General features: G+C 35.7%; 1 protein-coding gene across 1 annotated transcript in view; it reads right to left on the reverse strand.

Moving 5' to 3' along the window:
* Positions 1-5221: 5221 nt before the first annotated feature.
* Positions 5222-18032, reverse strand: part of LOC117330844 (testin-like) — a 35428-nt gene continuing 22617 nt past the window's right edge. Inside the window, exons 4-7 of the mRNA XM_033889369.1 lie at positions 16741-16968; positions 12826-13041; positions 10545-10703; positions 5222-7474 (exon numbers count right to left, since the gene is read on the reverse strand). Of these exons, the coding sequence (XP_033745260.1) occupies positions 7247-7474; positions 10545-10703; positions 12826-13041; positions 16741-16968 (831 nt within the window). The 3' untranslated portion in view covers positions 5222-7246. The remainder of the gene's footprint in view (positions 7475-10544; positions 10704-12825; positions 13042-16740; positions 16969-18032) is intronic.

The following is an 18032-nucleotide window of genomic DNA, read 5'->3' on the forward strand; positions in this document are numbered from 1 at the left end:
CCTGGTGTGAATACAGATCCTTCCTCTGCCCAGCGCTCTAAATTTCACAGTGACGAAATTCAACCGAGCGTGGGTATTGACAGTAACTGACTTTTGCGACATTCTACAACTCTAGCGAGCTCGCTTTCTGCTAAGCCGACCCAAACGGAAACAACTCCGAATTTAACAATATGGGGCTACAGTTGAGAGCACTAGCTTTTGCAACGGAGCTAACACTGTAGTGAACTTAAGTTAACACTGTATCATACTGGAGTTAACACTGAAGTGTACTGGAGTTAACACTGCAGTGCACTAAAGTTATCATTAAAGTGTACTGGAGTTAACACTGCAGTGCACTAAAGTTATCATTAAAGTGTACTGGAGTTAACACTGTAGTGTACTGGAGTTAACACTGTAGTGTACTGGAGTTAACACTGTAGTGTACTGGAGTTAACACTGTAGTGTACTAGAGTTAACGCTGTAGTGCACTAAAGTTATCATTAAAGTGTACTGGAGTTAACACTGTAGTGTACTGGAGTTAACACTGTAGTGTACTAGAGTTAACTCTGTAGTGTACTAGAGTTAACACTGTAGTGCACTAGAGTTAACACTATAGTGTACTTGAGTTAATAGGTTAGTGCACTAAGGTTAACATTGTGGTACACTGGAGTTAACATCGTAGTGCACTGGAGTTAACATCGTAATGCACTAGTCCTGATGTACATAATACTAATGTATCTGTACACTTGTATGTTTATATATGCATGTAGCTTGAAAAGTAAATGTGTAACCCTATATTCTAAATAAATACGACACATGATAGCGGTAGAAGTACCTACATATAATTTTATCACAGAATCTATAATGAACAATCACCTTACATTTACCTACTGTGCATGTTTATTATCGGTGTATGTTATTTTTTCTCTTGGGCATTTTTATTCAAACCTCATTATTATTTATTTTAAATATATATTGCCTAATACATTCTTTGCTTTATAAAATCATACCCTCCCGGGAAGTCCGTTTTTATGGTTTTCGTGTATTTTTTTTTTATTATTATTCTGTTGGAGGTAAATCTGATCTGGAATCTTCCATTTTAACCAGTTAACCACAGGAAGCAGAAATGGTGGTACAGGTATTTCTTATACACAATTTCCTCGGTAACTGATAACCCAAGTTTAGCCTTGGCTATACAATTGTATTAGAATATCTAAATCTCACTTATCGGTCAGTGGCACTTAGATTAGTTGATGTACACAAAGGATGCGTGATCAGCCTGAAACAAGATAGCTGTGTAAGACTAGACCAAGGACAGCAACCTAATTTACCTTAGAATAATTAGATAGTCTCTGTCAACACAAAGTATATAAAATCATTATCTTAAAAAAAACTTTTCTAAGGTTTGACGAGATATCCTCTTAATCCAAATATATATTTAAATATGGCATCTTTTGGAATCAAAACCATACCAACTTGCCAAGAAAAGTAGTTTTAAAATTCTTAAGACCTGTTTCTTTTCATCGTATCTTGCTGTTGCAAAGATATGCAACTTGCTCTGGTCATATCGTGGCATTGTCATTGAGTGGTAAATCTGAAATCATGAACTGATGTTGACGACGGTATTAGAAACAGAACATCAAGGGTCAGTTCTAGGACTGGCATTATATTATATTGTAGAACATTCAGACACGCCGCTATCAGAAACCTTCATTCATAGAGATAAATACATAACTTTTTTTTCCATATCGGACCTATATTTGCTTGGAAATCAAAATATTGGGGTCGAAGGGGTCAATATTTGGTCAGATATGAAAAATGGTAAGCTTTATTCAATTTATTGTATACTTAGTAGTAGATCATAGAAATGGTGGTTATATGAAAATCATATCTCATGATATAGAAAAAATAATTGAAATAACACAATATCAATTTCAAAGGAATACTCAATTTCAATTTTTAAATGTATTGAATTAACTTATTTTCCCATTAAATGTAATAAATTTGAAAATAAATACTCCTTCATAATATTGTTTAAGTATTTGAAGTCTTTGACAGATATGTGATATTAGTAATAATTTTTAAACACTAATATCTACTTTCCAAAAGCTTTATCAATCATGTGATTGTCACCGATTTCCTAGCTACCATTTGTTATTTCCCTTCTAGGTATTCTAGCCCTGCAACTCATGGTGCTAGAAAATTCAAAATATTCTCTCCCATGTACTCGTCTCTTCGTCCATCAGACGTCATATTGTTTGTTTTCATTAGCTTATAACACAGCAGCTACGTCAAATCCCGAGAGAAACGCATGGTTTGCTGAGACGCAAAATCTAAAGGGGTTCCGCGAAGAGGGTCAACACGGTGTTCGGGGTGCATTATTAAATTAATAATGCAGTGGATAACGATTACGAGTCGGGAGATAAAGTACATATGCAAAAAAAAAAATTATTTATTACAAAGTATACAATGAAGAGCATAATATCCTTTCCTGGCATATAATCCATAGGTCTCTGCATATATGATTTCCAAAAATGGCATGTACATTAAAGTGTATATGTGTTGATGTTGTCTTTAGATGTTTAAATAACAACAACGTCAGGATAAACATTGCTAATTTATTTTGTATGAAAATGAAAAAGATGAGGCATAATTCAAACAATCCAATCCAGTTTTTTTTTACAAACATATGTAACCAAGTTTATTAATCAAATGACAGTATGAATATATCAGATGTATGCACATCTATACTATTGTGCTTACTCTCCTATTTCATGCAAAATGATGATAATGATTACAATAATATCACACATATACATGTACACGCAATCACACAAAATTACTGATATAGATTTCTTACCGTTACAAATAAACATATTAACCATCTGCGTCCTCGGAAGTCATACCAAAACACTATGTAAAACCTTTAATTATATAAATGCCCTAAACTCACAACTAAGCACAAGTTATTATCTCCCCTAGTTATCAAAACCCTAAGTGATAAGAATCTTTAAAAACATACAAATTAAAGTAGATATCTTCAATATTATACAAATACATGTATATGGTTGTATGTGCAAGAGTCCAAAATATTTGACACGAAGGCCGAGTGCAATAGAACATCGGTCGATTACCAGTACCGATGGTCCAATATTCTGGACTATTGCACAGACACCCATGATATACTTGTTTGATTACATAATCACTAAAACACACTTAGAATGACTGAAATCTCGACTTTCCTGTAGGCCTATAAGTCGCCATGACTATCGTCTGGCAGTGTTGACATCGAAGTGACTTGGACGCTTGAAAGGGTAATTCTAATTTCCGAAACGTAACAGGTGTTCACTAGTTCGCACGTGACCGAATTCCGAAACGTAACAGGTGTTCCATAGTTCGCACGAAACCGTGCAATAGTCATTTTAGCCGTGCAAAAGTTCAAAATATAGCTTATGAGTAAAGTAAAGGAAAATCAAACAAAGTATGTAATAAGTACTGGTAAGTTTTAGATAGTCATTTGATGAATGACGACTATTGGAACTGTGACTTTTATTTCTAGACGCAACAAAGACTGGATCACCTCCAAAAACAATACACACAATAATGTGTGTACTTTGTGCAAAAAAGTCAACAGAGGATGGACTATGTATTACTTTTAATACAACTCTTGTTTGTGAGTAAATCATATATAGATGACGTTTGATGCTGAAAAAAATATATCTGATAATAATATACAAAATCAGTCTCGGGATGCGTACAGTCGCCTACGTTTGACAAATCAAAGAGGTATAATGAGCACAGTTTTTTTTTATATATTCATAAAATACATTTCTACTAACACACGAATATTTGAAATACTAGTATTATGTCGGTTTTGTTAAATATATATGATTCACCTCCTGCCTATATCGATTTAGGGTACAACGTACAAAATGCGAACATACTATTCCTGCAAAAACGGATGATAATTAAAGTAAAAAATTGATTAGCATGACAGGGAAGTCGTTTGGTTTCCATCTTGCTGGTCCTTTTTGTTAAATCTACTGTGATATTGAAATTATGCGTGCTTGGTATATGTTTGTGCTTTGGCTTAAAAATCTCAGCAAAACAATGACATTTCGGATTTGGCTCAAATGGTGAATGGTTTTGATGTTGACAATTGCAAATTTGCTTCATAAAATATTTTGAAACTTCAACGTGCAAATGAACAGAACTTATTTAAACAATCTACATGCCATCGTTCTTGTTAGCGAATCAAGCAATTTGACTTCAATTTATATAAATAACTCGAAATGAAAACTTGAAATTCCTACAACATAGTTATTCGGATAACCATGTATTATTAACAGTGGAGGCTGTATGAAAATGTTGATGAGCAGTCTTTGATAACTGTGAGAGCAACATATTGGTATAAATTCATCTAAATGGTGCAAATAGTGTGTTCTAACTCTTAATGAATGAGAATGTACATTCCATCCACTATATCATTTGGTCCATGTACCGATGTCCTTGTGAGCATTTGATACCGATGGCATGATGAGCATTATATACCAATGTCGTGGCGAGCTTTGGATACCAATGCTGTGGCGATCATTGAATACCAATGTCGTGGCGATCATTGAATACCAATGTCGTGGCGATCATTGAATACCAATGTCGTGGCGAGCATTGAATACCAATGTCGTGGCGAGCATTTAGCACAAACGTGGTGGCGAGTATTAGATACTAATGTCATGGCGAGCATTAGATACCAATGTCGTGGCGAGCATTAGACACTAATGTCGTGGCGAGTATTAGATACTAATGTCGTGGCGAGCATTAGATACTAATGTCGTGGCGAGCATTAGATACTAATGTCGTGGCGAGCATTAGATACCAATGTCGTGGCGAGCTTTGGATACCGAATGTCATGGCGAGCATTAGATACTAATGTCGTGGCGAGCTTTGGATACCGAATGTCATGGCGAGCATTAGATACTAATGTCGTGGCGAGCTTTAGATACTAATGTCGTGGCGAGCATTAGATACCAATGTCGTGGCGAGCTTTGGATACCAATGTCATGGCGAGCATTAGATACTAATGTCGTGGCGAGCATTAGACACTAATGTCATGGCGAGCATTAGATACCAATGTCGTGGCGAGCATTAGACACTAATATCATGGCGAGCATTAGATACCAATGTCGTGGCGAGCATTAGACACTAATGTCATGGCGAGCATTAGACACTAATATCATGGCGAGCATTAGATACTAATGTCGTGGCGAGCTTTGGATACCAATGTCATGGCGAGCATTAGATACTAATGTCGTGGCGAGCTTTAGATACTAATGTCGTGGCGAGCTTTGGATACCAATGTCATGGCGAGCATTAGATACTAATGTCGTGGCGAGCTTTGGATACCAATGTCATGGCGAGCTTTGGATACCAATGTCATGGCGAGCATTAGATACTAATGTCGTGGCGAGCTTTGGATACCAATGTCATGGCGAGCATTAGATACTAATGTCGTGGCGAGCTTTAGATACTAATGTCGTGGCGAGCTTTAGATACTAATGTCGTGGCGAGCTTTGGATACCAATGTCATGGCGAGCATTAGATACTAATGTCGTGGCGAGCATTAGACACTAATGTCGTGGCGAGCTTTGGATACCAATGTCATGGCGAGCATTAGATACTAATGTCGTGGCGAGCTTTCGATACCAATGTCGTGGCGAGCATTAGATACTAATGTCGTGGCGAGCCTTGGATACCAATGTCGTGGCGAGCATTAGATACCAATGTCATGGCGAGCATTAGATACTAATGTCATGGCGAGCATTAGATACCAATGTCGTGGCGAGCTTTGGATACCAATGTCGTGGCGAGCATTAGATACTAATGTCGTGGCGAGCATTAGATACTAATGTCGTGGCGAGCATTAGATACTAATGTCATGGCGAGCTTTGGATACCAACGTCATGGCGAGTATTAGATACTAATGCCGTGGCGATCATAATATATCAATGTCGTGGCGAGTATTAGATACTAATGCCGTGGCGATCATAATATATCAATGTCGTGGCGAGCTTTGGATACCAATGTCGTGGCGAGCATTAGATACTAATGTCGTGGCGAGCATTAGATACTAATGTCATGGCGAGCATTAGATACTAATGTCATGGCGAGCTTTGGATACCAATGTCATGGCGAGCATTAGATACTAATGTCGTGGCGAGCTTTGGATACCAATGTCGTGGCGAGCATTAGATACTAATGTCGTGGCGAGCATTAGATACTAATGTCGTGGCGAGCATTAGATACTAATGTCATGGCGAGCTTTGGATACTAATGTCATGGCGAGCATTAGATACTAATGTCGTGGCGAGCTTTGGATACCAATGTCGTGGCGAGCATTAGATACTAATATCATGGCGATCATAATATATCAATGTCGTGGCGAGCATTAGATACTAATGTCATGGCGAGCATTAGATACTAATGTCGTGGCGAGCTTTGGATACCAATGTCGTGGCGAGCATTAGATACCAATGTCATGGCGAGCATTAGATACTAATGTCGTGGCGAGCATTAGATACTAATGTCATGGCGAGCATTAGATACTAATGTCGTGGCGAGCATTAGATACCAATGTCGTGGCGAGCATTAGATACTAATGTCGTGGCGAGCATTAGATACTAATGTCGTGGCGAGCATTAGATACTAATGTCGTGGCGAGCATTAGATACTAATGTCATGGCGAGCATTAGATACTAATGTCATGGCGAGCATTAGATACTAATGTCGTGGCGAGCTTTGGATACCAATGTCGTGGCGAGCATTAGATACCAATGTCATGGCGAGCATTAGACACTAATGTCGTGGCGAGCTTTGAATACTAATGCGATGGTTGGTAATGGATGTCGTTTTTGAAAATGCGAAGTAAAAGCATACGACTAGAAAGAGTTGCAATGGGGATCGATATTTAATGTTAGATAATTCCACACTGAAGTTAGAATACGAATGTCGTATATTTGAGACAATATGTGTATTTCCTTTAAGGATAAAAACGCCACAGAGACTACTTCTCGGAGATAAAAAAAAAAAGTCATGTTTAAAAAAAAAAAGATTTTAAATGAGCACGGATGGCGCCTACTGGTATACCCTACCATTAGATAGTGTAGATTCATCAGTCACACCACGCCCTGAAAAGATATTGTGACGCGACCTATCAGAAAATATTAAGGATTCGTGTCCACAAGATTATTCTGTAAACTCTCCGGTAATATTAAGGATGCATGTGTCGTGGAAACCCATGGGTTGGACGACTCATAAACGTCTGCTTACAATCAAGACAACAAAAGAGTTTTCCGTCCTTCAACAGAAATTGCTGGTTGATAAGATTGCGTGCGCATACGTGGCAACTGAAGCAGTGTGGACATGCGTGCCAGTGAAACTCTCCATGGGACAGTCCAGGGGAGTCGGCTGTGATGGTTTTCCCGCACGTCACACAAATCTACAAAACACAAAAAGGACCAGTCGTCATATTGATAAATGGTTATCATAATGGATATAATGATAATTTATTGATTAAACGTTATAAGAATTTTTCGTTATTACAGAATATATAACGTTACCTAAAATGACTTATTGGATATAAAACATGAATCTAAGGTGTATCGAGATTTGTTACGAAGACGGATCATAACAAGAAAATCGAGATAACATTTTAAGAAGAAATCTAGAAAAACAAGAGGTATATAATGTTTTCTACAGTAAGTATATTATCGCCTAATAAAGCCAGATATCATTGAGCTAGCTCCATATGTATAAGACTTTATTTTGTGGTATTTTCATACATCGAGTTATCTCCCTTTGAATGAGATTTTTGGATGTGGAATTTTATACATTGAGTAATCTCCCTTTGAATTAAACATTAAGATGTTATTTTTATAAATCGATTTCCTCCGAAATACCAGACCAGATTTAATACCCTGGGTATATTTACATCAATTTGCATTGCTTTTTTACAAAACGACAATTGTCTTTGATGAAATAAAATTTACAAAACAGTCTCTGACAAATCCCTGAATGATATACTGTAACAGTTATTACACTACCATTTTGAAATTGTAATTAGCTGTGGTAATATTAGATTGGCCACCAGACCCTAAATTGTTTTGTTAAAAATTGCCAAACTAAATTCTAATACTAGATTATCTGCCCCTAGTTTGAAACTTAGAATCAGACATATCCTAGGGATGAAAATCATAAAGCTCAATTTTATTTATGATTTTAATATTAATATTTTAATATGGGGCCAGTCTATGGTAATATCAGCGTATGTTTTGTGAAATAGGAAAACATATGTTTTCTTTAAAGGATGGTCAGATATGTTAGTTACAGGAATATAATATGCTTAAAAACTGTTTTTGACTATAGATATTATCAAACTAATACGGCATAAAGGGAGACATTTCAATCATAAAACGTTATTAGACAATATGAACTCTGACCATAGCAAGAAGCCTGTTTTTAGGAAAAATAGTTCAATCGCAGAGTTTAAGATTCAATATGCAGATTTCTGAAAATAACCCAAAACTCTATTTAATTATTCGTCTCAAAATATTCTTCTGACAGTGGTCAGATGTCATGATATTATCTTATACGGGGATTTTTATTAACAGAAATTACTCCCTATAGGCCATATATTTCGGCATTATCATCAACAGCCGCCATTTGCATTTCAAGGTCAAAAGAGAATCAATGTTTATGCTTTCATAAAGTCAAATCTGGTCAAACAAACGCTTGTAACAACCTGCTTTAGCCACTAATGAGCATAACGATGTGTTTATTTTGTGCAATATACATGATCCACGTGAGCTTACTGTGTTCTCAAGAAACTTGCATTTTAAGCATATTTTCCGAAATTAAAAGGCAGCGTAACACATTACATGTCAACAGCAAAACACATGGCAAACCATGTTACATACTAACTGTTGACCAAGTTACTTCTGTGCACCAGAGTATGATTTACAGGCTTGTAAATATCAATGGATTTGCTATTCAAACCATATAGTACAGCGATTTCCTGTACACTCTAGCACAGCAATGTATTAATATTGTCAAAATCTTCCTTATTATGGAAGCTATCTGTAATCATTAAACGCCTACTGCTATCGTGCGATCACGCTAGTACGGCAATTTCATATTTGTTTTGAGATGTTATCTAAAAGAGGTGAAGAAAACATATTTTCCCTTCACCAATACCGTCGACTTGTCCGCCAACTAATGGTCAAAACGGCAGGTTCCTCTTTTGGAATTATAACGTTTTGTCCTAAAACCGAACATTATTGAAACGCTATTATTAATTTTTCATTTGTTGTTATTAATTATATAGTTTTTCATACCGCGTGTGAAATTTTATGCATATTTGTGATAGGCAGTTGATAGTCTGTTTGCGGTGTGTCATCTTTAATTCTTTTAATTAATTTTTTTAAATATTTTTATTCACAATCAGCATATCAATAGTTTACACTGCTTGCCCTCATACAGGAGGGGACTCATTCACAATTTTGTTCCATTAGTTACATTATTTAAAAACAAGAAGCTCTTAGGGTGACCTGACTTTAAAGATCCAAGTACTATTGAGGTATACGTACTCAGTAGCAGTATAGTTCTACTGAAAATGATTATGCAATGATGTGTTTTAACGGAAAAAACCCACATAGTCAGGACTAAGAGAAGTTTAAAATGTGTTTTCTTAAGAAAAAAAAACAATACATTGGTCAGGATCACATAACAATCATTTTAGGCAGGTTTGAGCTGAATACCACCGGTGGAACTTGAGAGGTTAATTATAGGTAATTCTAAGGAGTATCATGGTTGTTCAATCATGTTGCAAAATGGCGGCGTGCACGTAGCTGGCATGTCGATGTATTAAGGTGGCCGACAAATAACAACACTTAACATCGCATTTTGGAACATGAGGAGTTTATAATGTGTCTTTCTAGAGGACAACCATTTTATTTTATTTTTTTAATTTCCGACCGACTCCGCAAGATATCAACATTTGGTCTTAGGTTAAGATGACCTAAAACTACAAATAACTATTCTTTGAAACTGTGTATATGGAGGATTGGAGAGAGCTGTCATGAAAATCCTTGATAATTGAATCAACTCGGACATGTAAACATCTTACATAAGGAAATAAGATTGTAAATTAGGGAAAAAAATCAGAGAATAACGTTAAAAACATATCTTGATGAATGTCTTTCAATTTTACGCAAAATATAACTGCTTTTTGGTCATGTATTTGATGTAAGTGAACAGAAAGTCATAAGCCAGCAATTTCTAATAATTTTAACATAACCCTGTTACTAGTTATGTCCTCAACACGTTAATGTACAACCTCGGCTTTTTAGGAAGGATATCCTCCGTTTATGTTTTTGACAGCTGGGGTATATCCCTAAAGAAATATCTCCTTTCGTTATGTTTTTTTCTGAATTGTGTAAACATCATATCTGTGTTATCACTTAAAGGTCAATTATGCTAAAATGTGAAAGAAATATGACGTTGAAGCTTACCTTACTGTACAGCTTGTCGAAGCAGAGAATACAGTAGGGGTTGTCGTTCTTGGCGATGTAGCGTTGGCCCGCTAGAGGCGCGTCACAATACCAACAGCAAAAATGTTGCACGTGCCACGTCTGTTTCTCGGCCTGGGTGTACTCACGCGCAAAAATTATCTGAAAAAGTTGTCATAAGAATTTTATTAATTGTTAGCGGAATAGATTTGCAGTAACTTGATCAGACTGTGTATCAGTGCTAACGTGGCCAACATATGAAATATATCGCAGCTGTGTGATACATGTACCGTGCGAAAACGCTTTTAGAGCCAATAATTACATCATTATTTTCTTCAAGCATACAGAAGGAGGAAACCATTCATAAAGGCATCTACAAAGGATTAGAGAAGTTGGAATAAATAAAGAAAATGCCCAACGGGCCTGTATTGTACCCTGCTATCAATGCTACATTAAAGTAAATATAGGTAATTTATGTTGATACTAAGATTAGCTATTTAACCCATTTGAGCTCGGTTATACCTTGGAAATAGACCAAGGTCCAGTTTTTTTAACAAATATATGTGTCCTTCATCCAAGAATGTTACTTAACCCAATAAATTGACCCTGAGCCTCTTTTTGACTTGAAAGAAGCTGTTTAAAAAGATTTTAACACTTTTGACCCCATGACCTCGATAGAAGGCCGACATACTTGATTTGAGTAAACATGGTAGCCCTTCATCACAGCATGATACCTATCCGACATCATGACTATGGGTTCTTTGTTATTGAGAAGAAATGTTTTCAGGCGAAATGTTTACGCCTCACTATGATATAAGCTTACTTCCCTTCGGATGGTGAGCTTACAAATGCGTTAATCATGCTTTATATATTTTTTTGGAAATATTGCATTGTAGATACCCTAGTCAATAACATCTTCAAATATATATTTAGTAATGTATAAAGTCGCTTTTGTGTCAAACGATCAATAAAAGGCTGCAATATGCGGTATAAAGACCCTTCAGTTATAACAGGTTCAAATGTGTAGAAACCAAGAGAGAAAGTTAGACATTGTAATCACACAATAGATACGAAAGGAGAGTCCATCAATTCCGTAATTGAATTAATTTGTGAAATGTTGTATACTTAATATTTTAAAAAGTGGTTTGATAAAACAAAATAAGTCAACTATGCCATTATGATATGTAAATGAACCTCGTTATTCCGGAGTCAGTAGGAGCAACAAAATGCTTCGAATTATCCGGAGTATTCGAGGTATTGAGGTATCTTTTATAAAGAAATTGTACTCCCCGAACTGAATTTCTCGTTCGAGTTAACCAGGGTATTATAATATTATCAGAGCTCGAGATAGCGAATTTTGAATTTTACATAATACAAGAAAAGAGCTCATGAACACTATGCTCTGATGCAAGGTGCACAGTCTAACTAGTTCCCTATTTGAAAATTCCCACGCTTATATAAGTTGTTTACCACACATTACAATCATAAGAAAAGAAAAAAACAATCATAAGAAAGGAAAATCAAAACATGTTTTTATGTCAGAGAAAGGTTCACTAGCTCTGTTTTAGATTTAGAATGCAAAGTAAGCAGGTTTTTAAAAGAATTCTCCATTTCTGCTATTACGATTAAACCGCCAAGCTCACAGAGGTCCGATTAGCATTAGTGTCCTGCTTAGTTTTATAAACAATGATGAAAATCTGCAGGACTTTATTGGTGAAAGGGAAACCCAACTTGTACCATATGTAACAGATGTTAGGATAATGAGCTGGGAATGTCAAGCATGCGCGTTATAACCGTATGTTATGACGTCATAGGAAATTTGCAATACAGATACAGACACAACAAGAACGTGACGTTATCGCGATTTTTGCCTGAAAGTATTTGATATTTTATTTTGAAGCCGAGAGGATAAAAACATATCGCCTTGTTCTTATATGGGTAACGCACGTACAAGGAAATGTATACTTGGGAATATGGCAATTTCATACAACATTTCATGCAATAGAATCGTATGCATATCCTCTATAATGGGCATAATTCAAGATTCAAGTCTCATAATGATTTTGTTTGAAGCTTGACCTTGAACTCCCCCGCGTATGCAAAAGGGAGATGGTGAAAACATATTTTTCTTGTTTACTTTCGAGGTCAAAGGAACCTGGCAGCCCCTACATGTGTAGATCGTGCATGGAGTTTGGGATTTGTGATAAGTCGCTTTAAGCGGTGTTTTATATGTATATGGGAACAGATTTGGGAATCAGTTTTCAACAACGGTTTAAAGTCTTACTTCGTCACAGGAGGAACAGCGGGGGTATATGGAATCGGCGTAATGGCGTTCGCAGTAAATATCGTCATTTTTATGGAAATAAATCATATCGACTAGAAGTTCCGAGCATGTTGCGCACGTGAAACAACCTGGATGCCAGCACGTGCCGATCCCCATGCGGTCAGCAACGACAGCTATTCCACCACTCTCGACGGCCTTTAGACACCGATGGCATTTCTGTTAACACACCAAATAAAAAGTTAGAAGGAATATGATCAATACCGATGTATTTTTTGACACATGTACCAAGTTTACATAGATTTGTTTGTTATTCAGCTCGAAAGTCTATTTCACGTTTCTACTTGTAAAAACGTTCGAGCAATCTCTGAATAAAACGTGATTAACATTTTGACATTCATGCTGATATCATAACTAAATGACAATTGCATGCACATTGGCCACATTCAACAGTATTTCATTGAAATGGAATATGAAACACACATAAAATGCTATCCCATGAAAAAAAAGGGAAAAAAATCATTTTGAACGTTAGTGTAGCGTCTGATTACTACTTGTTAAGTGAGCGCTGTTACATTGAAACAACATAGCAAAGTGATGGACTACATATAGGACAAATAGCCCCACCTTTGTGATTAAAAGAAAAGAACACTGTACTGCGTTTCATTATTTTTTATTCCATGGTAAGGTCATATATATTTATTCTTCTATAATTTAATGTTTTATCAAAATGTTTTATTGCAAGAAAGGTTTTATGATTTCGTTCATGACAAAATTTTCAGCAAATTTTTGGAGAAATATAAATAGAAGAATTACCTATATTAACCACCGAATTGGGCCATAACCCCGCCATCGCTTGGGGCGGGCCTGTCCTTTATATAAAATGTAGAAGTGAATCACCTTTACGAAAGGATACTTTATTCCAAATATTGTCAAAATCCATTGAGTGGTTCTTGACTAGTAGCGTTTATTTGAGGAAAAGTTGACACATTTACACAACACATACACGTACGCACACATGGCATATGGTTTCGTGAAGATTAGACCTATTTACTTCACATATGGACCATGAGTTCGGAATAGATGTAAAGCCCCTGTGTTATATATCATCGGTCCCAAAGTCATTATTGGAACATCTTTTAAATGTTTGCTCCTTGCGCTGGTTTCACATTATTCGAGGCGGTGTGATAAGAGTGAAATGATACCGATCTAACTACGTTCGCAGTCTTATGAATGCCAATTCGTTTGAATCTTCAAACTGAATCCAGTAGGAGGATATCGAATATTAATCTTTGTTACTTGTGTAGACCATGGCTGTTATCGCCCATTTTTCATTTTGGTATTTTCGTGACGCAGTTTTCATGTCTCTGACATAACCATTCCATTATCGGTGATTCAGAAGTTTCAGTAAAAGTAGGTCGCAAACGAGAGGATAACAGAATGCTATTTAAAAAAAAAGAAATCCCTGAAAAGGCTTCTTTTAATTTGATCAGAAACATAGAACTTCTGGAATCTGTCGGGTATCATCTCAGGAACTTTCCAGACAAATATCTGGATCCTAGGCTTTTTGGTCAACCAGAAATAGACGTTTGAATGGTTTAAGTAATCCGTTCTCCTTGACCTTGAACACAGGCAAATGTAATTTTATACCGAAACTTGATTGGAAGACACAAGCCTTTTGGAAAATCAAAAATGTGTCGCAACAAAGTTGACCCCTGTGACGTTGACTCTGGGTAAAGGTCATTCCTTTTAGGACATGTATACAGATTAATAGAATATGACATTATACAGATTTATAGAATATGACATGTATACAGATTTATAGAATATGACATGTATACAGATTTATAGAATATGAAATGTAAACAGATTTATAGAATATGACATGTATACAGATTTATAGAATATGACATGTATACAGATTTATAGAATATGAAATGTATACAGATTTATAGAAAATGAATTGAAACAGATTTATAGAAAATGAAATGTAAACAGATTTATAGAAAATGAAATGTAAACAGATTTATAGAATATGACATGTATACAGATTTATAGAATATGAAATGTATGCTTATTTATAGAATATGACATGTATACAGATTTATAAAGTGTTACATATATATAGATTTACAAAATGCTGTGACGTTTGTAATAGCATTTTATACAGCTAGATATATATTGATCAAATACAGGCAAAAAGTATCAAAGTCCTAAAATGATTGTCCGCATTCAAACAGTTTCGACATCAATGCACAGTCTTACACTGAAATTTGTTACTCAATGCACCCATGGCCTTGCTGCGAATCTGGTTTATTTGTCTGTATGCATAAAAAGTTCCAGCATAGTTTCAAAATCCTATCTTGATTCGTTCGGAAGACCTTTATCTTATTCGTGATTTTATATGAATATAGCTAAGACATCTTATATCAATATATTTATATATATTAAGCTATGTTATCAGTTTTACAAATTCAGAGGTGAAAGGTCAACCTCTTGGGGGTAAAATCGGGAGCACTTGGTACAGATGGATAGAAACGTATGCCCTTATCATCACCCATCTGGCTGGGTAAACCGGCCCAGACAAGTGATAAACATCTACTGATGGTTATTTATAGGTTTTCCTCTCAGAAGGAGGCATGGGGAATAAGTCACACGTGAGCGTTCAAACACTCAGACTTGTGACGTCATACATAAGGCGTGGTCAATTAAGCGTGTACAAGAACTGAAGTAAATGTATGTGTGTGTCGAGATGTAATCTGAAATGGTTTTGACAGAAGACAAAAGGTGGGCACATGTTTCAAAGTTTAAAATAGAGGCCTATATCGACACAGAGTCTAGTCAGTGTAGCCACATAGTAACTGTACAAACTGGGTGTACTCTGCCGCGAGATGGTAATGATGAGAGCACATTGCAGTTTTTTGTTTGTTTTTTTATAGCTCTATAACATAAAAACATATGCAAGTTAATCCTTATAATGAATCTACTCTACACAATCCCTTTTGAAATTAACTTTTATTGACGAACTCTTTTCTCGTTGAAAATTATTACGTCGCTATACAAGTATTAGCCAATCAAACGCGATGTTACAAACGGCGATGTCATATTTTACGTTCTAAACCTGTCATGACTATGTGGGTGTAGACAATTTATATGCAACAAAGCGTTTTGGTACTACCTGAACGAATCCTTTAAAATCGATATCGAGTTTGTACTCACTCTACTACCCTTCCTGTTTCTCATCGAATTTTTTCTTTAAATCATTTGCAGAAAAAAAGAAAAATGATTTAAACAAATAATATCTGTTATATTATCATTTCAGTGAAATTACTTCTGTGCACATGAAAATGTATGTCACGTGATGTAGATGTAATTGAAAATGTTGTACGTGTACGTATTTATTGAGAAGAGCTCGTAACTTCTAAGAATTTGTCTCTCATCTATTTGCCATTAGGACAATATGTTGTAAAATGTTTAATAATTTTAATAGATCGAATTAGCATCAGAGTTATTGAAAAACTGAGAAAAGGAAACGAGGTAGGTAAAAAAGGCTAAACTTTGTACAGTGGTGACACAATTTATTTATTCGCATTAGCTCAGTCGGTTAAAGCACCGACCACCTGCACGTAACCTCAGGTGAAGATCCGAGGTGCGAAGGTCGACGCTTCCTACGTATTATTTAAAATATCTAACACTTTTCATGTCCTGTGTACGGAGAGAAGAAAAATGAAATGTCAGTTTTATCCTGCTAATAGAGAAAAAATCTTTAATATTTACTTATTGGATTTTATCATAAGTATTTGGGAAGTTTATATATCTTCTTCAAAACTGGACAAAATGAACATCATTTTCCTTCAATCCTTAATCTACATGAAAAATAAACAAATTGACTTGTGGTATGCATTTATCAATACTTACATGCTTGCCAGATTTCGGTAAATCACGGATCTGTCCGATACCAGCTGATTTCAACCGTCGTTTATTTGTAAACTTTTGGAATTTCTGCATTTCTGTTTCTGATAAGCTGTTACAGAATTTGTGATGAAGGTCGTGAAGCGGAAGCTGTTTTTGGAGTTGTCTTCTCCTGAGTTGGGCAGCGAACATTTGTTTATCTTTTGGAAGCATCGCGATATATTTCTGTGATCTCTGCATAGAACAATAAAAGAAAAATGTTTTAAAGATCGCTATTATTATTTCAGGAAGTAAATATTAAATATATTCAATATTGTAACAAGGTATTAAACTATAATTAATCATTATTTCGATTCCAAAAAGGTAACAAAACATGTTCAAAACCATGATTTTTCTACATAAACTAAAGTGAGCTTCACACCCTCCCTAAGGACGCAACCCAAGACCTTTCCGTTAGACTAGCTAACAACCCCTCAGTTTTTGGTTAGAATTGGACCACAAAATTCTAATACTAGATTATCTCCACCTACATCTGTAGTTTGAAACTTATAATCAGACATATTCTCGAGACCAAAATTATAAAGCTCAATTTTATATATAATTATGATATTCTAGAGATAGGTGGCCAGTGTAACCTTCCCATCTGTGCAAAGAATTTGGTCCCACGTGATATGAGCCTTAAGAAGAAGATTGTTGAAATATGGGCAAATTTGACCTGTTTGGACCCGCCCCTCAGAACCCATCGGAGTAAAAAATGAATAATTCTACACCTTTGGCGGATCTTTAGTCATGGATTTTCTCAGAAATACATTTCGAAATTGGTTCAGGTTTTCTGTTTAAAAGTTGAAAATGAACATTGTATGAGGATGGACGTCAAAAGGCGATTATAATAGGTCACTTACGATTTCGTCTCAGGTGACCTGAACACCAATTGTGACTTATAATCTATTATATGAAAGCAGACATATTTTAGATTAAGTCACATTCAGTATAATAAAGAGCTGATTTTAGATATTAGATAAATTAAATATATCTTAATGATATGAATCTATCTCACAAAAGGGAGTGTAAATTTAACGCGAAGAGTTTTATTATGATAATACACACCAATCATTTAAGTTAAACAAAAAATCGATTCAAGTTAATTCCTATAATCTCATCTACTGTTCCCAATGCATGAGGAAATCTACTTTTATTGATGGACTCTTTTCTCATCAAAAGCGACGTTACAAACAGTGGAATCAATTTGATGGTATGGGCTTGACATATGCATCTACAGATTTAAAATAGAATCAAAG

Source organism: Pecten maximus, chromosome 7 (genome assembly GCF_902652985.1).
Source record: "Pecten maximus chromosome 7, xPecMax1.1, whole genome shotgun sequence".
Lineage (NCBI taxonomy): Eukaryota > Metazoa > Mollusca > Bivalvia > Pectinida > Pectinidae > Pecten > Pecten maximus.